Consider the following 21968-nt stretch of genomic DNA (forward strand, 5'->3'; position numbering starts at 1 on the left):
TACAGACACGGTTTCACCACGTTAGCCAGGATGGTCTCAATCTCCTGACCTCGTGATCCTCCCGCCTCGGCCTTCCAAAGTACTGGGATTACAGGCATGAGCCACCGCCCGCGGCCCGCAAAACCTTTTAATGGTGGCATAATATGCCATAATATGTGTGCACCATAATTTGATCAACAGGTTTTTTATTGAAGACATTTGGATTATTTTCTTGACTTTTCCCCAGCAATATCAACGCCACAATAAAGATTTTTTTGTTTGTTTGTTTTTTTGAGACAGAGTCTTACTCTGTCACTCAGGCAGGAGTGCAATGGCATGATCTTGGCTAACCTCCACCTCCTGGGTTCAAGTGATTCTCCCACCTCAGCCTCCCCAATAGCTGGGACTATAGGTGCATGCCACCACGCCCGGCTAATTTTTGTATTTTTAGTAGAGACAGCGTTTCGCCATGTTGGGCAGGCTGGTCTCAAATTCTGACCTTAAGTGATCCCGCTGCTTCTGCCTCCCAAAATGTTGCGAATATATACATATAATGTAAATAAACGTTTCCAGATTACTTTCCAACATTATGATAGTGATATATCAGTTTCTCCATATTTTGCTTAGCAATAGACAGTGACCATAAAAACTTTTTTTTTTTTTTTGCCTATTTGAGGGGTGAAAAGTAATACCTTGTTTTTTTTTGTGTGTGTGTGAGATGGAATCTCACTCTGTCTCAAGATCTTGCGATCTTGGTTCACTGCAGCCTCTGCCTTCTGTGTTCCAGCGATTCCCTTGCCTCAGCCTCCTGAGTAGCTGGGGTCACAGGCGTGTGCCACCACACCTGGCTAATTTTTAGTAGAGACGGGGTTTCACCATATTGGCCAGGCTGGTCTTAAACTCTTGACCTCAGGTGATCTGCCTGCCTCAGTCTCCCAAAGTGCTGGGATTACAGGTGTGAGCCACCGTTCCTGGTCATGTTTTAATGTTATTTTATTTTCTTTTTGAGACAGAGTCTCACTCTGTCACCTAGGTTGGAGTGCAGTGGCATAATCTCAGCTCACTGCAACCTCCGCCTCCCAAGTCCAAGCGATTCTCGGGCCTCAGCTTCCTGAGTAGCTGAGATTACAGACGCACACCACCATGCCTGGCTAATTTTTGTATATTTTTAGTAGAGATGAGGTTTCACCATGTTGGCCAGGCTGGTTTTGAACTCCTGACCTCAAGTGATCCGCCCACATCGGCCTCCCAAAGTACTAGGATTACAGGCATCAGTGACCGCACCCGGATGTTATTTTATTTTTTTGAGGTAGGGTCTTGCTATGTTGCCCAGGTTGGAGTGCAGTGGCTCAATCATGGATCACTGCAGCCTCGACCTTCAGGCTCAAGCAGTCCTCCTGCCTCAGCCTCCCAATTAATTCGGACTACAAGCGCAAACCAGGATGCTGGACTAATTTTTAAATTTTTCTGTAGAGATGAGGTCTCACTGTGTGGCCCAGGATGATCTCAAATTCTTGAGCTCAAGCCATCCTTCCACTTCAGCTTCCTAAAGTGCTGGGATTATAGGTATGAGCCATCATGCTTGGCTAGTACATTTTTTCACTACATCTCCTTGACTACTAATAGGTTTGAGCATATTTTAAATTTTTATGTTGTCAAATATTTTTATCATTTAAAAAATGGCTCCTGCCTTGCTAAGACGTTCTTTCTTGATCCAAAGTTATAAATATTCTAAAATGTCATAATATTTTTATTTTTGTATTTTTTCATTTAGTTCTTCAATCCATATGGAATTTTTTTTATTTTTTATGTTTTTGAGATGAAGTTTTGCTCTTGTCGCCCTGGTGGAGTGCAATGGCACGATCTCGGCTCTCTGCAACCTCTGCCTCCTAGGTTCAAGCAGTTCTCCTGCCTCAGCCTCCCAAGTAGTTGAGATTACAGGCATGTGCCACCACGCCTAATTTTTTTTTTAGTAGAGTCAGGGTTTCTCCATGTTGGCCAGGCTGGTCTTGAACTCCCGACCTCAGGTGATCTGCCTGCCTCAGCCTCCCAAAGTGCTGGGATTACAGGCGTGAGCCACCGTGCCTGGCTGGAATTTATTTTTGTATATTGTGTGAGGTAGGGATTTCCATTTGTATTTTTAAGTTTTGACAGTAACATTTTATTAGTATGAAAGAGTTAATACTAACTCCCTTACTAATTGTAGTCACATGAGACAAAGCTATTAGGCCAATTTATTAACTTAAGAGAACAGAACTGCTAAGTCAACCAGAATACGTTAGTTCTTTTTTTTTTCTTTTTTTTTTTGAGGCCGAGTTTCACTCTTGTTGCCCAGGCTGGAGTGCAATGGTGTGATCTCGGCTCACTGCAACCTCCACCTCCTGGGTTCAAGCGATTCTCATGTCTCAGCCTCCCAAGTAGCTGGGATTACAGGCGCATGCCACCACTGCGGGCTAATTTTTGTATTTTTAGTGGAGATGAGGTTATATCATATTGGTCAGGCTGGTCTCGAACTCCTGACATCAGGTGATCTGCCCTCCTCGGCCTCCCAAAGTGCTGGGATTTACAGGCATAAGCCACAGCACCCGGCCTTAATGTTAGTTCTTCACCAGTGGTAGACCAGAAGTCTAATTGGGATTTTTTGTTTTTAATACAATTTTTGTCTCCCATTTATCCTACCTGAAAAGCATACTGCATCTCTGATCTCTCAGCATACTAACAATAATACTGCACATAACATTCCTTGTAGTTCATAAACTTCACGTGTCAATAATGCACTATACATATAAATGAATGAATGAATAAGAGGATGCTCATAAGTTTACAAACATCTTTTTCTCAAAAATGCTGGGAATTTTGTTTCTATTTTATTGGGATACTGACTCTCAACATTTCATATATTGCATTCCACCAATGTAGCTGAGAGTCAATTTATGAAATATTTTGTAGTATAAGACAGAAAGTGGGGAGGACCAAGTATGTCAACCACTAGGAGTGCAGTGCCTAGTCAGGAATTGGGAGGAGTGTAGGAAGAAAGGAAGGATAACAGAATTTGGTCACTGATTGGTCAGATGGATTTCAGAGGGATCAGTATGAACAGACGCTTCAAAGATTTTTTTTTTTTTTTTAATTTAAGTTCCAGGATACAGGTGCAGAATGTGTAGGTTTCTTACATAGTTATAGGTGAGCCGCGGTGGTTTGCCGCACCAATCAACCCCTCATCTAAGTTTTATTCTTTTTGAGATGGAGTTTCGCTCTTGTAGCCCAGGCTGGAGTGCAATGGCGTGATCTCGGCTCACCGCAACCTCTGCCTCCCGGGTTCAAGCGATTCTCCTGCCTCAGCCTCTTGAGTGGCTGGGATTACAGGCATGTGCCACCACGCCCGGCTAATTTTGTATTTTTAGTAGATGCGGGGTTTCTCCATTTTGGTCAGGCTGGTCTCGAACTTCCGACTTCAGGTGATCTGCCTGCCTTGACCTCCCAAAGTGCTGGGATTACAGGCATGAGCCACTGCATCCAGCTAGGTTTTAAGTCCCACATGCATTAGCTATTTGTCCTAATGCTCTCCCTCCCTTTGTCCCCCACGCTCCCAAAGACGGGTTTAAGGCTTCTAGGACTAGAGATGATCACTTTCAGAAATGAATAGTGGTGACCAGATGAAATAAGACTTTTGGATGCAGATGGGACCTTAGTGATATATTTCCAACTTTCTATTTTTCATTTTTTTAATTTTAAGGATGAAGAAACAGCTTTAAGTTGATTGCCTAAAGTCACGCAAGTAATTGATGCAGTATGGCCAGAACCCACGCTTGGCTTAAGGGACAGTGTACCATAAACTCATAGAGGTCCTTTAAACAGATAGAAAGGCTGTGTTCCAGGGAGATGCCATAACAAACACCAGCTCTAGATCTACCATGGGTTATATGGGTCCTTAGTTAAGGTTAGATATGGAGTCACAGTGTCCCAGAATTTCAGGGAGAGAGGAAAGTGGAAGGGCTTTCCACTAAGCCTTTTAAACTACTAGGTACCCCTCATTTTATATCTGGTTATCTCATTTAAATCTATGACCTTTTAAAGTACTTTATTATTACAATTGAAGACATGAGAAAAATTAAGTTTAGAAAAGGTTAGATAGCTCATGCTAGAAAGGAAGGACTCCAAATTTTAACCAAGGGCAGATGTGCAAGGAGGCCAAGTCATTTTCTTCCGGTGCTCTCCTCATACTGACCCAACAAACCCATTCTGCACGTGAGAAAACTGAGGCCCAGAGGAGGGAATTCACACACGTTTGAAGCCAAGCTGGGGCCAGAAAGTAGATCGGCTGATCTCCAAACCTCCAAGTCAAAGGTCTTCCCAGGAGGACATGTGCCTTCAAGGATTTGACAATCTACACCACCCTACAAGTGATGGAGAGAGGGGAAAAAGCAACCGACTAAGGAGAGAAGCAAGGAGCAGAAAAAGGAGCTAAAGAGGAGCTGTCAGAACGGTGTGAGGAGAGTGGGAAGGGAGCCTTCTCCTTTTGCCTCTATTCCTACCCATTAACAAAACAGAACGACTATCCAGCGTATTTCAGGGAGCTAAGTCCTTAGCCAGGTTCAGCTGTTTCAACCCTTAGCTAAATCTAGACAACCGTAAGGCAGGCCAGGTGTACACTTCAGGTAGAAGTGGAAATTCCCAGGGCTGCCCAAAACTTGAGCTGTTCAGGCGGTAGTGATTTGAGGTCGGTTTCAAAGAGAAGTTCAAAAAGCGGCTCAGGGGCGAATTTGGTTGCACTACACGCCCGCCACAAAGGGGCAGGGCCGCCGGCCGCCGGGGCCGAGTGTGCTTTCAGCCCAGGCGGAGGGGTAGACGCAACGGCCTCCGCCCGTCACGTGACCCGTAGTGTTGTGGTCTGGCCCGCGTGGGTGGCGGGAGCGCCGAGGGGGCGGGGGCGGCGATGGGGCGGGTCACGTGACGGGGTTTAAATCTCCCGCAGCCGGAGCCGCGGGGGCGCCAGTGCCGCGCGTCGAGCGGGAGCAGAGGAGGCGAGGGAGGAGGGCCAGAGAGGCAGTTGGAAGATGGCGGACGAGGCGGCCCTCGCCCTTCAGCCCGGCGGCTCCCCCTCGGCGGCGGGGGCCGAGAGGGAGGCCGCGTCGCCCCCCGCCGGGGAGCCGCTCCGCAAGAGGCCGCGGAGAGATGGTCCCGGCCTCGAGCGGAGCCCGGGCGAGCCCGGTGGGGCAGCCCCAGAGCGTGAGGTGCCGGCGGCCGGGGGCTGCCCGGTTGCGGCGGCGGCGCTGTGGCGGGAGGCAGAGGCGGCGGCGGCGGCAGGCGGGGAGCAAGAGGCCCAGGCGACTGCGGCGGCTGGGGAAGGAGACAATGGGCCGGGCCTGCAGGGCCCATCTCGGGAGCCACCGCTGGCCGACAGCTTCTACGACGAAGACGACGACGACGAGGGCGAGGAGGAGGAAGAGGCGGCGGCGGCGGCGATTGGGTACCGAGGTGCGCAGGGTGCGGGCGGCCGGAACTGCGCATCTCCTCCTCCCTTTCCCCGGGCTCATTACTGGTGTGAGGTTGAGGGCGGCAGGCGGCTCGGGCAGGCTCTGCGGCGTTCCCCTCCCCACCACGGCCGTCCGCTCAGCTGCGCTCCTGCGGGGCTGCCGTTCCTGCTGCGCGAGCTGCTGGTGGATTCGCTCTTTTCCTCCGTCCGTGACCCGCCTGGGCGGCCTTGCGCTTTGCGCAGCCGCCAGGTCGGGAGACTCTCGCAGTCGCTTTAAAATAAGTTTCTCTCACCCTCTTGCTCTTTTAACATACTGGTTTTGTTAGAGCTTGTTTTTTTTCTTTCCTTTTTCATCTTTATTTTATTTTATTTTTCGTTTGCTTTTCTTCACCCCCCAGCACACTTAAGTCTGCAACTTTTTGGCTGTCCCGTTGGTCGGCGTTTTCAATTGTTTTTTGTAAACTGACACCTGTGCAGTTTGTTGTTGTTTTTTTTTGAAGGTCTATATTTTTATGCCGGAAATTAATTTTTAAAAGAGGAAAGCTGTTTCTGTAGTCACAGCCTGCAAAATTTAAAGAACATGGCTGTTCTTGGAGATACTAAAATTCTGTAATGCAGTTAGGAATAGGCATGGGAGAGTGATAGTACTTTTAGAGCAGTTCATATTACTTTTATATTCTAATCTTGCTCTTGTAACGGTGTTTGGGCTAAGCATACCTTTTTGTATGTAGTAATGATGCACACATTTAACACTTATAATGAAGCAGATATGTTGCAATTGTCTTGTTCTTCAAGGTTTCTTTCTTTCTTTTTTTTTTGAGACGGAGTCTCGCTCTGTTGCTAGGCTGGAGTGCAGTGGCGCGATCTCGGCTCACTGCAACCTCCGCCTGTCGGGTTCAAGCGATTCTTCTGCTTCAGCCTCCCGAGTAGCTGGGACTACAGGCGCCCGCCACCACGCCCAGCTAATTTTTGTATTTTTAGTAGAGACAGGGTTTCACCATGTTGGCCAGGATGGTCTCGATTTCTTGACTCCGTGATTCGCCCGCATTGGCCCCCAAAGTGCTGGGATTACCGGCGTGAGCTACCGTGCCCCGTCAGGTTTCATATTTTTGTTCTGAGGCGTTTCTATCCTTGATATATGTTCGTCTTTATCAATACTTGGGTCAGGCCGGGCGCCGTGGCTCTTTCGTGTAACCCCAGCACTTTGGGAGGCCAAAGCGGGGGATTTCTTGAGCCTAGGAGTTTTAGACTAGCCTGGGCAACATAGCGAGACCTCCTCTCTACTAAAAATTGAAAAAGCCGGACGTGGATGTCGCACAGCTGTAGTCCCAGCTACTGAGGTGGGAGGATCGCCCTGGAGTTCGAGGTTGCAGTGAGCTGTGATCGCGCCACTGCACTCCAGGGTGGGCAACAGAGTGAGACCCCGTCTCAAAAAAAAAAGTAGTATGTGCTTTTAGGGACTGGTTTAGTAAAGAGACCCTGATTTCAAGCAACACAGTTGAATATTAATTTATTATTTACCTAATAATAATTGTGTTATTGATACTGTTTAATAGAGGAAACAATGCAGAGATACCTGTTTACTATTATGTAAGAGTTTAACGTGCTCATTGCCAAGGTTATATTTGAATGACATTTTTGTGTAAATGCCTATTTATTACATGTTTCACTAACGCTGTTGTTTGTGATTGATACATTCTAGCTAGATTATTTTCTTTCTTTCTTTTTTTTTTAAAGACGGGGTTTCGCTAAGCTGGAGTGCAGTGGCGCGATCTCAGCTCACCTGTCAGCCCACTGCAACCTCCGCCTCCCGGGTTCAAGCCATTCTAGTGCCACTGCCTCCTGAGTAGTTGGGATTACAGGCGTACGCCACCATGCCCGGCTATTTTTTGTATTATTGGTAGAGACGGGAGTTTCTCCATATTGGTCAGGCTGGTCTTGAACTCCCTACCTCAGGTGATCCGCCTGCCTTGGCCTCCCAGAGCTCTGCAATTACAGGCATGAGTCACCGCGCCCGGCTATGTTTTTCTGTTTTTTAAGTAGACTTAATTTATTTTTAGATTTTGGCTGAAACTGAGTCTGAGCAGAATTCCTAAAGATGAAGAAACTCTTCCAATGAACAGTGCAAGCTGACCCTATAGGCATTCTTTACACATGCAGTATAAATGTTGGCTCCGCCTCAAAAAAAAAAAAAAAAAAAATGCTATACTCGAAAATGATTGCTCTATAACCGTTTATAGGTCTTCATACATTTTAAGTGTATATTGTTTTGGCAGCCTTGACTGACTTGGTTTCTTTTGCAGATAACCTTCTGTTCGGTGATGAAATTATCACTAATGGTTTTCATTCTTGTGAAAGTGATGAGGAGGATAGAGCCTCACATGCAAGCTCTAGTGACTGGACTCCAAGGCCACGGATAGGTATGGCTCAGAGCTGTTAACGTTAGAGAGTAAATGTATGTTTTTTGATAATTTTGTTTTGAGGCAGAGTTTTGCTCTTGTTGCCCAGGCTGGAGTGCAATGGCGCAATCTCGGCTTACCGCACCCTCCGCCTTCCGTGTTCAAGCGATTCTCTTGTCTCAGCCTCCGGAGCAACTGGGATTACAGGCATGTGCCGCTGTGCCCAGCTAATTTTGTGTTTCTAGTAGAGACGGGGTTTCACCATGTTGGTCAGGCTGGTCTTGAACTCCCGACCTCAGGTGATCCGCCCGCCTCAGCCTCCCAAAGTGCTGGGATTACAGGCATGAGCCACCTCGCCCAGCCTCACTTGTACGCTTTTTGTGTAGTGTTCTTCATCCAATTAGAATATCTTCCTCCCTCATTTCATATTCCTTCTTTGTTTTTTTCACTTTATTTTACGCTTAACCACTTCTTGACAAGCTCTGTATCTTATTTTTTAAGTATTGTTTCCTGGTCTAGAATATAAGCTCGATGGGAGCAGGAATTTTTGACTGACTTGTGTAGTCCTGTCTTGTCAGTGCCTAAAAAAGTGCCTGGCACATAGTTTGTGCTCAGTAAATACTTAATAAATATGTGAATGAAACGGGAAAGTATTTCGATGTAGAAAGCATTATCAGTTTTTTTATACCAAAGGTATAACATAACCATATTGGAAGTGGATCTTTTTATGTTTTCACTCTTACAAATGACTATTTAAACAGTGAAGATCAGTTTCTCTTTGGTGTCTAATTTATTTATTAATTTTTTTTGGTGTTCTCAAGCTAGGGAGCTGGTTTGAGCAATTTCAGGGTAAAAGAAAATGATTAATTCTCAGAACATCAACATTGTATGTATTATCTTGGAAGACTGGTTAAGATCAAATTGAAAAATTACCGGAAAAAAATTAAGATGGCAGTTATGTATAGATTTTCATTTCTTTTTCCTGTGTGATTTTAATGATAAGTAATACAGGCTTTTAGGACTGGTAAGATCTTTTCTATGTTGATTTGTAGAACCCTTTTGTAAATACTTTTGTTATTGTGTATTTGTAGATATTAACCATAAGAACTTAATTCTAGTTGTTAATTAGACTCTTAAAATATATACTTACAGCTCAAGGGGGTCTTCCCAACTCTTGATTAGATCTTCCTAATCTCATTGGGATATAGCATTAATTTTGAGGGTGTACTGAGAATGGAATACCATTAAATTGCATTTTCTTACTTTGCAAAAAACCCTCACAGGTTGTAACTCATTACTTCAGAAAATAAATGAGATTTTTAGTTACTTGATAAGTTGACTTTAAGTCTTTTCCCCCTTATTGTAGGTCCATATACTTTTGTTCAGCAACATCTTATGATTGGCACAGATCCTCGAACAATCCTTAAAGATTTATTGCCGGAAACAATTCCTCCACCTGAGTTGGATGATATGACACTGTGGCAGATTGTTATTAATATCCTTTCAGAACCACCAAAAAGGAAAAAAAGAAAAGATATTAATACAATTGAAGATGCTGTGAAATTACTGCAAGAGTGCAAAAAAATTATAGTTCTAACTGGAGCTGGGGTATGTAAGACTAGTAAATGTAGGAAGTCATATATGTATTTTCTTATGCCTTTTCCAAGTAGGAAGCATTTTTCTGGTTTAGAAAGATTTATCCTTACGTGATAATGGATGTTTGGAAACTGCCAAAAACTGAGTGCAGCAGCAGTTGCTAAATTAGTTCAGATTTTTAAAACCTCTCCAGCAGCCATAAAAAAATATTTGCTTCTGCTTATTTATAGCACAGTGGGTAAATGGAGTTAAGGCAAGATTTTTACCTACATTTTATCACAGCTCCTAAAGGAGATGCAGGGAATTGAAACTCTGCTTTTGTTAAGGGATGTCAGAGTCTGATGGAGAAATTGGGTATTTGTTCGATCTTTATGAGAAACTGGAAACCTAATTGGTATTCACAAGTGAAAAACTTAATGTTGGGAAGATAACAGATTCCTGCTTTCCCTCCGTTTTAATTAAGATGATGTGATTGTGGCGACATTTTCTCTTTGATCTACGTTAGGGTTGCAGCTAATCAGTTACCTAAGGCTATTGCGTAGTGTGTGTTTTACGCAGAGTATATTACATGTTAGCAGCCAGAGCAACTGCTGTAAAATTTTGTCCTGTTTTCTGCCGTTCCGAGTTGTGAAAGGGTGTTGCATAATCTTAGATGATCATCAGGAGAATGTTTTGCTCACAGATAACGATGTAGACAAGTTTGTTTAACTTGAATTGACCTTGACTCCAGGTCAAATTGGAGTCAACTCTGGTAAGATGATGAAACAATAACTTCTGGAATCACTATCTGAAATGTCAGGATTTTGTTGTACGATTAGTGCATAAGTTTCAAAGAAATGAATAATTGAAATATTATACACTTTTTTTTTTTTTTTGGATATAGCATCTTGCTGTGTTGCCCTGGCTGGAGCGCAGTGGTGCCATCATGGCTCACTGCAGCCTCAGCCTCTCCAGGCCTGTACAGTGTTTGTTTCCTTATTTTTTTTTTTTTTTTGAGATGGAGTCTTGCTCTGTTGCCCAGGCTGGAGTGCAGTGGCCGGATCTCAGCTCACTGCAACCTCCGCCTCCTGGGTTCACGCCATTCTCCTGCCTCAGCCTCCTGAGTAGCTGGGACCACAGGCGCCCACCACCTCGCCCGGCTAATTTTTTGTATTTTTTTTTTTTAGTAGAGACGGGGTTTCACCGTGTTAGCCAGGATGGTCTCGATCTCCTGACCTCGTGATCCACCCGTCTCGGCCTCCCAAAGTGCTGGGATTACAGGCTTGAGCCATCGCCCCCGGCCATTTTTTTTTTTTTTAAAGAGAGACACAGTCTTGTTCTGTGGCCCAGGCTGGTGGAGTGCAGTGGCGCAGTCTTTTGGCTCACTGCAACCTCTGCCTCCTGGGTTCAAGCAGTTCTCTTGCCTCAGCCTCCCGAGTAACTGGGATTACAGGCACATGCCACCATACCCAGCTAATTTTTGTATTTTTAGTAGAGACAGGGTTTCGCCATATTGGCCAGGCTGGTCTCAAACTCCTGACCTCGTGATCCGCCCGCCTTGGCCTCCCAAAGCGCCAGGATTACAGGCGTGATCCACCGCGCCTGGCTATACATTGTTTTTTTTAATGAAAATAGAAAATTGTACTATCGAGGTAATAGAATCCTAACTAAAGGAGCAATTTCTTTGGAATTACTTTTCTGTAATAGAAATTCTTGGCTGGTGGAGTGCCTCACGCATGTAATTACAGCACTTTGGGAGACTAAAGTGGGAGGATCACTTGAGCCTTGGAGTTTGAGATCACCCTGAGCAACATAGACCCTGTCTCTACAAAAAATTATCCTGGTGTGCTGGTGCGTACTTGTAGTCCCAGCTACTCAGGAGGCTGAGGTGGGAGGATTGCTTGAGCTGGAAAGGTTGAGGCCACAGTGAGCCATGATGGCACCACTGCACTCCAGCCTGGGCATCAGAGCGAAACTGTCTTAAAAAAAAAAAAAAGAACAAAAGGCCAGGCACGGTGGCTCACACCTGTAATCCCAGTATGTTGGGAGGCCAAGGTGGGTGGATCACAAGGTCAGGAGATTGAGACCATCCTGGCTAACAGGGTGAAACCCTGTCTCTACTAAAAATACAAAAAATTATCCCTGCGTGGTGGCGGGCACCTGTAGTCCCAGCAACTCGGGAGGCTGAGGCAGGAGAATGGTACGAACCTGGGAGGTGTAGCTTGCAGTGAGCTGAGATTGCGCCACTGCACTCCAGACTGGACAATAGAGTGAGACTCCATCTCAAAAAAAAAAAAAATTCTTCCCTACTTTCTCCTTAAAATAATTTATTGAAATGGTTTATTTTCTTTTCAAATTGTATTTGCTTTAATTTGTTGGCCAAATGCTTAAAAGGCTTAAAATCAGCCTGACTTAAAAATTCCTTATTTGTGTTAAAGATGGAATATGAGGTGTATTTAATTCTACTCAGTTGTTTGGGAGTTTTATTTCTGAAATAAGGGTAGGGGTTGTATTTTTATTTCTTAAAAGACGTTTCATTCTGAAATTTTCTTTCTCAACTCTTAGCTAATTATATGGTAAGAGAGCTAGCTAGTTCCTATAAAGGTAGAAGATTTAATTTTACAAATTATGCCATGCACATTTTAGGTGTCTGTTTCATGTGGAATACCTGACTTCAGGTCAAGGGATGGTATTTATGCTCGCCTTGCTGTAGACTTCCCAGATCTTCCAGATCCTCAAGCGATGTTTGATATTGAATATTTCAGAAAAGATCCAAGACCATTCTTCAAGTTTGCAAAGGTACTATGAACTCTTCTGGTTGTTTCTTTGGCCTTCTCTCATGAAAATGTATTTTGTTCATATATAGCCACCTTAAGGTTATCATTCATTGTTTAGTAAAGTGGATGCTGCTACTGTGGCGGAGGAAGATCACTCATTATGGCCAGAATTCCCTTATTCCTAGAGAAGGACTATCATCTAATTCATTTTAGAGTGAGCTTATTTTCAAAGAGACAGTTTCATATTTTTAAAATTTGCACTTCAGCAATGGTCGTTATTCTGCCTGGGCTTTTTAAAGAGGTTTGTACACCATATAAAAGTAACATAACTTGTGATTTTTAATATTTTATTAGAGATTGTAAAGGCGTTATAACATCACTTTGGTGTTCTGTAGTCAAATTTTAACATAAGGATGTGCCTGAAAAATCATTTCTTTTTGTTTTTTTTTTGAGACGGAGTCTCACTCTGCCACCCAGGCTGGAGTGCAGTGGCCGGATCTCAGCTCACTGCAAGCTCTGCCTCCTGGGTTTACGCCATTCTCCTGCCTCAGCCTCCCGAGTAGCTGGGACTACAGGCGCCCGCCACCTTGCCCGGCTAGTTTTTTGTATTTTTAATAGAGACGGGGTTTCACCGTCTTAGCCAGGATGGTCTCGATCTCCTGACCTCGTGATCCGCCCGTCTCGGCCTCCCAAAGTGCTGGGATTACAGGCTTGAGCCACCGTGAAAAATCATTTCTAATTAGAGAATGGGAAGATTCTTGGGTTGCATTTTTGTCAGCAAATTGCAGAGGAGCCTTATTCTGCTGTGTAGTTGCACGGTCCAGTTCAGAAGCCACTAGCCACATGTGGCTGTTGAGTACTTGAAATGTGTTTACATGTACCATAAGTGTAAAAGATGTATCAGATTTTAGAGATCCAGTATGGAAAATACAAAGTATTTCATTAGTTTTATTTATCAAATATTAAACAAATATTGGTTTTTATATGGAAAAAATACTTTTTAAAATTAATTTTGAATTCTTTCTTTTGAAGTACTTTTGATACTGGGTTAAATAAAATGTATTTTGGGCTGTGCATGTTGCCTCATTCCTGTAATTTCAGCACTTTGGGAGGCCAAGGTAGGAGGATCAGTTGAGCCCAGGAGTTTGAGACCAGCCTGAGCAACATAATGAGACTCCGTCTCTACAAAATAAATAATAAAATTTGCTGAGCATGGTGGTGTGCACCTGTAGACCCAGCCACTCAGGAGTCTGAGGTGGGAAGATCCCTTAAGCTCAGGAGCTCAAGACTCAAAGTGAACCATGATCTGCTACTGTACTCCATCCTGGGCAACAGAGCAAGAGTGTTTCAAAAATATATGTATGTTTTTTGAAGTTTTTACTTTTTCTTTTCTATTTTTTTTTTGAGATGGAGTCTTGCTCTGTTGACCAGGCTGGAGTGCAATGGCATGATCTTGGCTCATCACAGCCTCTGTCTCCCAGGTTCAAGTGATTCTCCTGCCTCAGCCTCCTGAGTAGCTGGGACTACAGGCGCCCGTCACCACGCCCGGCTAGTTTTTTGTATTTTTTTAGTAGAGACGGGGTTTCACCGTGTTAGCCAGGATGGTCTCGATCTCCTGACCTCGTGATCCACCCGTCTCGGCCTCCCAAAGTGCTGGGATTACAGGCTTGAGCCACCATGCCTGGCCGAAAGAGTCATTTTATTTAAGTACCGGGATACATGTGCAGAATACGCAGATTTGTTTCATAGGTATACATGTGCCATGGTGGTTTGCTGCATCTGTCAACCTGTCATCTAGGTTTTAAGCCCCACATGCATTAGATATTTGTCCTAATGCTCTTCCACCCTTTGCCCCCACCTCCTGGGTGTGTGGCGTTCCCCACCCTGTGTCCATGTGTTCTCATTGGTCAACTTTCACTTACGAGTGAGGACATGCTGTGTTTGGTTTTCTGTTCTTGTGTTAGTTTGCTGAGGATGACGGCTTCCAGCGAGAGAGTCTTGTATTACTGGCTTTTTCCCCCCTTAATCGTTAGAAGCTGTGAATAGGGACTTCTTTAATGAATTCAGAAGTTAATGAACCTAGTTTTTTTTTTTTTTTTTGAGATGGAGTCTCGCTCTGTTGCCCAGGCTGAAGTGTGGTGGCGTGATCTCCGCTCACCACACAACTTCCACCTCCCGAGTTCAAGTGATTCTCCTGCCTCAGCCTCCCGAGTTGTTGGGACTATAGGCGCGTGCTGCCATGCCCGGCCAATTTTTGTATTTTTGGTAGAGATGGGGTTTCACTATGTTGGCCAGGTTGGTCTCAAACTTCTGACCTTGTGATCCGCCCATCTCAGCCTCCCAAAATGCTGGGATTACAGGTGCCAGGCACCGCGCCCAACCAGTAAACCTAAATTTTAGCTAAACGGTGGCCTCATCTACTTTCCGACCATGTGGTGTATTTACATGACTACAAGAGAAGCTCTGCTAATTCAGGATAAATTCTGTTACTTAAATTGGCGACTGTCTTTAAAGAAAAGTAATTTTTTGGATGCAGTGGCTCACGCCTATAATCCCAGTGCTTTGGGAAGCTGAGATAGGAAGATCTCTTGAACTCAGGAGTTTGAGACCAGCCTGGGCAACATAGTGAGACCCCGTCACTACACCCCCCCGCCCCATGTAATTTTTGTTTTATCCAGGTTGTGGTATATTAAGTGGGCATTAAAGTGGGAAAATTATATTACAAATTATTGAATATGATTACTAAACTGAATTTGAAAAGTTTTCAGGCTATCGAGAATTTTTAACTTAAAACTTACAGTTTGAACTTTTTACTTCATATATCCGTAATAACGATGGTCATCTATATCTAGCTTTTAGAGCAGACAACTGGTTCATACCTGGATTGAATAAATAAAGTTATTTTTTGTTAATTATGGATTAGTGAAGATTTACTGTTTTAACCTACTCCTCGTGGCACTACCGCATGGTTTTGAAGACCAGTGAAATATGACTTAAAGGTTTCTTGAATTGGAGCTAGGACACTGGCATTATAAAATCTCCATGTAGCACAGACATTGATACTATCAGAAGATCAGCAAGTAACTAGAACTTACTTTGATCTTAAATCTAACTACAAAAACTTGATTCACTAGTTATGGAGAATACATTTTTTATTGTTCAACTGAAAAAAGATTCAATCACTTATAAGATGTAACCTCTTCTAATCCTGTTTATATACATTTATTTATTATTATTATTTTTTGAGATGGAGTCTTGCTTTGTCGCCAGGCTGTAGTGCAGTGGCGCAATCTTGGCTCACTGCAAAACCTCCACCTCCTGGGTTCAAGCAATTCTCTTGCCTCAGCCTCCCAAGTAGCTGGGACTACAGGCACGTGCCACCATGATCAGTATTTTTAGTAGAGATGGGTTTTACCGTGTTGGCAAGGATGGGTCTTGTGGTGACCTCGTGATCGGCCCGTTTCAGCCTCCTAATGTGTTGGGATTATAGGTGTGAGCCACCACGTCCAGCTGATTAATATTGCTTTTCTGAGTTTTCATTTATGGTAATGGTTAAAGCAGCTAGCCTTTACAATTATTATTCACATATAATTCTTTGTCTATCCTTTAATTCTCACACTGGTAACTGACTAAAAAAAGAAAGCTTCTAGGCCGGGCACAGTGGCCCACACCTGTAATCCCAGCACTTTGGGAAGCTGAGGTGGGTGGATCACCTCAGGTCAGGAGTTCAAGACCAGCCTGGCCAACACAGCAAAACCCTGTCTCTAATAAAAAACACAAAAATCAGCCAGGCGTAGTGGCAGGCGCTTGTCATCCCAGCTACACGAAAGGCTGAGATGGGGAGAATTGCTTGAACCCAGGAGGCAGAAGTTGCAGTGAACCAATATCGCTTAAGGAGAAATAAGTAAGGACAAAGAGTGTGGGATAGTACCCTGAAACAGAGGATGGGGAGGGTATGTAAATGTTGTCTATATTTTACTGAATTTCTAAATATTACAAGAATAGAATACTCATAGGATAACCTAAGCTTTTTTGTGAGTCAGTGTACTAGGCAGAAAGTTCACTAAAATGGTTTTTGATTTTTGCTACTTATGAGAAAATATTAAAAATGAAGCCATGAAAAGAGGAAATATTGGTGAAATTTAGATACTTCGGAAGGAAAGAGAATTTCTATACCATCTATTATATCATTGATTGTGATTTTTGAGAATGAACTTACATTTTTGTTTTTGGGGGGAGACAGAGTTTTGCTCTTGTCACCCAGGCTGGAGTGCAGTGGTGGGATCTCGGCTCACTGCAACCTTCATGTCTGGAGTTCAAGCAATTCTTCTGCCTCAGCCTACTGAGTAGCTGGGATTACAGGTGCCCACCACCACGCCCAGCTAATTTTTGTTATTTTAGTAGAGATGGGGTTTCACCATGTTGGTCAGGCTGGTCTTGAACTCCTGACCTCAGGTGATCCTCCCGCCTAGGCCAAAGTGCTGGGATTACAGGCGTGAGCCCCTCACGCCCAGCCCTTAAATTTCATTTAGACTGGAAATTTCAAGTAATGGAGAGGTGTGTTAAGGAAGTTATTGCTCTGTTAGAGCAGTTTCTTAAATTTGGTACTATTGACATTTTGGGCTGGATTTTTTTTTTCCCCCGAGACAGTTTCACTCTGTCAAGCCATCACAGCTCATTGCAGCCTTGAACTCCTGGGTTCCTGCTTGAGCCTCCTGAGTAGCTGAGACCGTAGGCACGTACTGCATACCTAGCTAAATGTTTCTTTTGACTTTTTTTTTTTTTTTGGTATAGTCAGGTTTTTACTATGTTGTCCAGGCTGGTCTTGAAATCCTGGGTTCAGGGCCGGGCACGGTGGCTCAAGCCTGTAATACCAGCACTTTGGGAGGCCGAGACGGGCGGATCACAAGGTCAGGAGATCGAGACCATCCTGGCTAACATGGTGAAACCCCGTCTCTATTAAAAAATACAAAAAACAGGCTGGGCGCGATGGCGGGTGCCTGTAGTCCCAGCTACTCGGGAGGCTGAGGCAGGAGAATGGCGTAAACCCGGGAGGCGGAGCTTGCAGTGAGCTGATATCCGGCCATTGCACTCCAGTCTGGGCGACAGAGCGAGACTCCGCCTCAAAAAAAAAAAAAAAAACAGAAATCCTGGGTTCAAGCGATCCTCCTGCTTAGCCTTACAAAGTGTTGGGATTATAGGCATAAGTCACTGCACCCGGCCTTGGGCTGATATTTATTTGCTGTGGGGAACTTTTCCTGTGCGTTGTAGGATGTTTGTCAATATCCCCGACCTGCCAGGTGCAGTGGCTCACACCTGTAATCTCAGCACTTTGGGAGGCGGAGGTGGGCGGATCACTTGAGACTGGGAGTTCAGAAGAGACCAGCCTGGCCAAAATGGTGAAACTCTGTCTCTACTAAAGACACAAAAATTAGCCAGGTGTGGTGGTGCATGCTGAGGCATGAGAATCGCTTGAACTCAGGAGGCTGAGTTTGCTGTGAGCCAAGATTGCGCCACTGTACTCCAGCCTGGGTGACAGAGCAATAATTTGTCTCAAAAAAACAAAACAAAACAAAAATCCCTGGCCTCCACCCATGAAATGCCATTTGTATCCCCACCCCAATTCCTGATGATAAAAAATGTCTTCAAAATGTTCCTTGTGAAATTGCTCATTGAGGCTAATTGAGGTGGCTCATGACTTTAATCCCAGCCCTTTGGAAGGCCGAGGCTGGCAGATCACTTAAGCCCAGGTGACCAGCCTGGCCAACATGGCAAAACCCTGTCTCTACTAAGAATACAAAAAATAGCCAGATGTGGTGGTGTACACCTGTAAGGCCAGTTTTAAAGCTATGGGGCTTTAAATTTAAGCTAAACACATTTATGAACTGTATTTTTTTTTTTGTTCGTTTTTTGGAGATGGAGTTTTGCTCTTGTTGCTCAGGCTGGAGTGCAATGGTGCGATCTCAGCTCACTGCAGCCTCCGCCTCCCAGGTTCGAGTGATTCTCCTGCCTCAGTCTTGAGTAGCCTTGATTACGCGATCTTGGCTCACTGCAACCTCTGCTTCCCGGGTTCAAGCAGTTCTCCTGCCTCAGCCTCCTGAGTAGCTGGGATTACAGGTGCCTACCACCATGCCTGGCTAATTTTGTATTTTTAGTAGAGACGGGGTTTCAGCATATTGGCCAGGCTGGTCTTGAACTCGTGACCTTGTGATCCAGCCATCTCTGCCTCCCAGAGTGCTCGTATTACAAGCATGAGCCACTGTGCCCAGCCAGTTTTTTGAATTTTTAGCAGAGATGGGGTTTCATCATGTTGGCCAGGCTGGTCTCGAACTCCTGACCTCAGGTGATCCACCCACCTTGGCCTCCTAAAGTTCTGGGATTACAGGCGTGAGCCACCTCACCCTGCCTGAACTGTGTTCTTATCCTTCTGCATAATGACTTAAATTGATAATAAGTTGTGGTCATGGTTCTCAGAAACCTAAAATAATTCACTGATGCTAATAAAAATGAGTGGTTGTATTTAGAGTCAAGGTGAAACTGAATTAGGATGTATAAAATAATTTTTTTTTTTTTTTTTTGAGACGGAGTCTTGCTCTGTCACCCAGGCTGGAGTGCAGTGGCCGGATCTCAGCTCACTGCAAGCTCCGCCTCCCGGGTTCACGCCATTCTCCTGCCTCAGCCTCCCGTGTAGCTGGGACTACAGGCACCCACCACCGCGCCCGGCTAATTTTTGTATTTTTAGTAGAGACGGGGTTTCACCGTGTTAGTCAGGATGGTCTCGATCTCCTGACCTCGTGATCCGCCCGTCTCGGCCTCCCAAAGTGCTGGGATTACAGGCTTGAGCCACCGCGCCTGGCCTTTAAAATAATTTTTTTTAAATAAAAAGGACTGTGTTCGGCGGGGCGCGGTGGCTCACACCTGTAATTCCAGCATTTTGGAAGGCCACGGTGGGCGGATCACAAGGTCAAAAGTTTGAGACCAGCCTGACCAACATGATGAAACCCCACGTCTACTAAAAATACAAAAATTAGATGGATGTGGTGGCGCGCGCTGTAATCCCAGCTACTTAGGAGGCTGAGGCAGGAGAATCACTTGAACCCAGAGGCAGAGGTTGCAGTGAGCTGAGATCGCGCCACTGCCCTCCAGCCTGGGCGAGAGTGAGATTCTGTCTCAAAAAAAAAAAGAAAAAGGACTATGTTCAAAGAGTGCAGTTTCTGTCCCATACTGAATTCACTGACTGTTACTTCCCTAGTGATTAAAATACAAGAAAAGGTAGAGGGAGAAACATGAGCTGAATTTTATGAACCGAATTCCAGGAGTGTGTTTTTACATTTATTCAAAAAATTACTACTTTGTTGATAATGTGCGGACATACCAGATTATGTATTAATAGTTAAAAAACTGAGTTCTAGAACAAGCTCATTAAAAATCAACGTCAGTAAAAAGAAAATAGATGGTAGCCACCATGCCATTCATCTGAAGATAACGTTTTAATACGTGTATATGGATTATAGATGTATACATTTATAGTATTGTAGCTGGATTTATGTTACCTTTTTAGCATAAAATTTGGCTTTTGCTGTGCCCGGTGGCTTGCGATTGTAGTCCCAGCAACTCAAGAGGGTAAGGTGGGAGGATTGCTTGAACCAAAGAGTTTGAGGCTGCAGTGAGCTGTGATCTCACCTCTGCACACCAGCCTGAGTGACAGAGCAAGACCCATCCCTGAAAAGAAAAAAGTTGGCTGTTTTACTTTGCTTTCGATTTGTAGTATTTTCTACTTAATATAATGAACTTACTTTCTGTGAGGAACTTGAATACTTTTTAATGGTTGTTTATGAAGTGGTGAATTGTCATTCTGTATTTGTACATTTGGATGTATAAATAGTGTTGCTACAGCTGTGTTCTTTTGGTATGTCTCCAGTGTTCTTAGGATAAATTCCTGAAAGTGAATTTCAGTTGAACTTCAGAGAAACATGTCAAAGTTCTTCTTTAAGCCTTTAAGTCTCCTGATATGTTTTGTCGTATTGCAGCTTGGAAAGGATGAAATAAAATCTTCCATTAGGGCTGCGTGTGGTGGCTCACACCTGTAATCCCAGCACTTTGCGATTTAGCTGATTTGGCTGATTTATCATGCCGCTGCCACCTGTACCCACCCAAAATCCACAAAAACCCCAGAATACGTTCTTAGCATTAAAATACATATATAAATATATATATATATATTTTTTGAAACAGGGCCTGGCTCTGATACCCAGACTGGAGTGCAGTATCTTTCAAAAATCTTGTCTCTATATGTAGTTTGACCCTTCAGTCTTTCCTGCCCCTCATAACTGTCCTCAGTGGTTACTATGGTGAAACTCTTGGGTATCATTCAGGGGTAAAAAAAATTTGTGTTGGGGTGGAGGAGGGATGGCAGCATAAGTTTTTAATACTTGATAAATGATTACCAACAGAATCAAAAATGTCTTTTCTGTCTTGCTTTTTTCACCATATAATGTTCTTGAGAATAATTTCATAACAGCAGTTAGCAGATATACCTTATTTTTCAAAGAAGGCTGGATAGCATTCTATTTTAAAGTTGTTTCACAGTATATTAGTCTCCTATTGATAGGTATCTTACCTTTTTTTTTTTTTTTTTGAGACGGAGTCTCGCTCTGTCGCCTGGGCTGGAGTGCAGTGGCCGGATCTCAGCTCACTGCAAGCTCCGCCTCCCAGGTTCACACCATTCTCCTGCCTCAGCCTCCCGAGTAGCTGGGACTACAGGCGCCCGCCAACACGCCCAGCTAGTTTTTTGTATTTTTTAGTAGAGACGGGGTTTCACCGTCTTAGCCAGGATGGTCTCGATCTCCTGACCTTGTGATCCGCCCGTCTCGGCCTCCCAAAATGCTGGGATTACAGGCTTGAGCCACCGCGCCCGGCTGGGTGCTTTTTCATACTGACTTCTGGGAATATTGTTCTTCTGATTTACCTTAAAAACTTTATTTTTATGGATACGTAATAGTTGTACGTGTACATTATGTATTCTCGAAGAGTTAGGCTTACCGGGGTTCCAGCCTTTAGTAATCCCATGAAGGTGAGCAAACTGAAACATACTTACTAGTTTTAGTCATTTGGTTTGTAATACATAATAGAAATGGTGCTTATCCTACAAGAAAAATAGAAAACTTGAGGATGAGGGATCACAAATTGAAAAGGCAGTAAATATTGCATAGAGGGTTAAGTGCTGGGGTTTTCAGGTTTTCTTTTTTCTTTCCTTTTTTTTTTTTTTGAGATAGGGTCTTGCTCTGACACCCAGGCTGGACTGCAACCTGTGTTCCCTGGCTTCAAGTGATCCTCTTACCTCCTGAGTAGCTGTGACTACAAGTGTGCACCACCATGCCCAGCTATTTTTTTTGTATTTTTGGTAGAGATGGGATCTTGCCTGTTGCGCAGTCCAGTGCTGGATTTTTGTATCAAAACAGGGCTCTGCTACTTATTTGCTCTTGTGACCAAAATGGCAAGTTATGTTTGTTTTGTGTTTTTTCATCTGCATTGGGGTATATGTCTACAGCTGGGTCAGCAAACTTTCTGTAGTAAGGTAGGGCCTGGTAGTAAATGTAGTCTGCCTTGCAGACTGCATAGGGTCTCTGTCATACGTTCTTTGTTTTCTTTACAGCCTTGAACACATTAAAAAACCCAGTCCTCAGCCTTGTCTGTAGCGTGATAAAGAGGAAATTAAAAGTGCTTATGTTATATGTGGTACATACTAAAATGTATTAACTG

At 44.1% G+C, this 21968-nt stretch overlaps 1 protein-coding gene across 3 annotated transcripts in view; it reads left to right on the forward strand.

Moving 5' to 3' along the window:
- The first annotated feature begins 4937 nt into the window (after positions 1-4937).
- SIRT1 (sirtuin 1) overlaps positions 4938-21968 on the forward strand; it is a 33452-nt gene continuing 16421 nt past the window's right edge. Inside the window, exons 1-4 of one of the 3 annotated variants that reach the window (XM_023205112.3) lie at positions 4939-5457; positions 7759-7875; positions 9221-9462; positions 12076-12228. In XM_023205112.3, the coding sequence (XP_023060880.1) occupies positions 5037-5457; positions 7759-7875; positions 9221-9462; positions 12076-12228 (933 nt within the window). In that variant the 5' untranslated portion in view covers positions 4939-5036. Of the gene's footprint in view, positions 5458-7758; positions 7876-9220; positions 9463-12075; positions 12229-21968 lie in introns of those variants that run through there. The other 2 variants (XM_023205113.3, XM_023205114.1) reach the window with 2 other exon arrangements.

Source organism: Piliocolobus tephrosceles, chromosome 9 (assembly GCF_002776525.5).
Source record: "Piliocolobus tephrosceles isolate RC106 chromosome 9, ASM277652v3, whole genome shotgun sequence".
NCBI lineage: Eukaryota > Metazoa > Chordata > Mammalia > Primates > Cercopithecidae > Piliocolobus > Piliocolobus tephrosceles.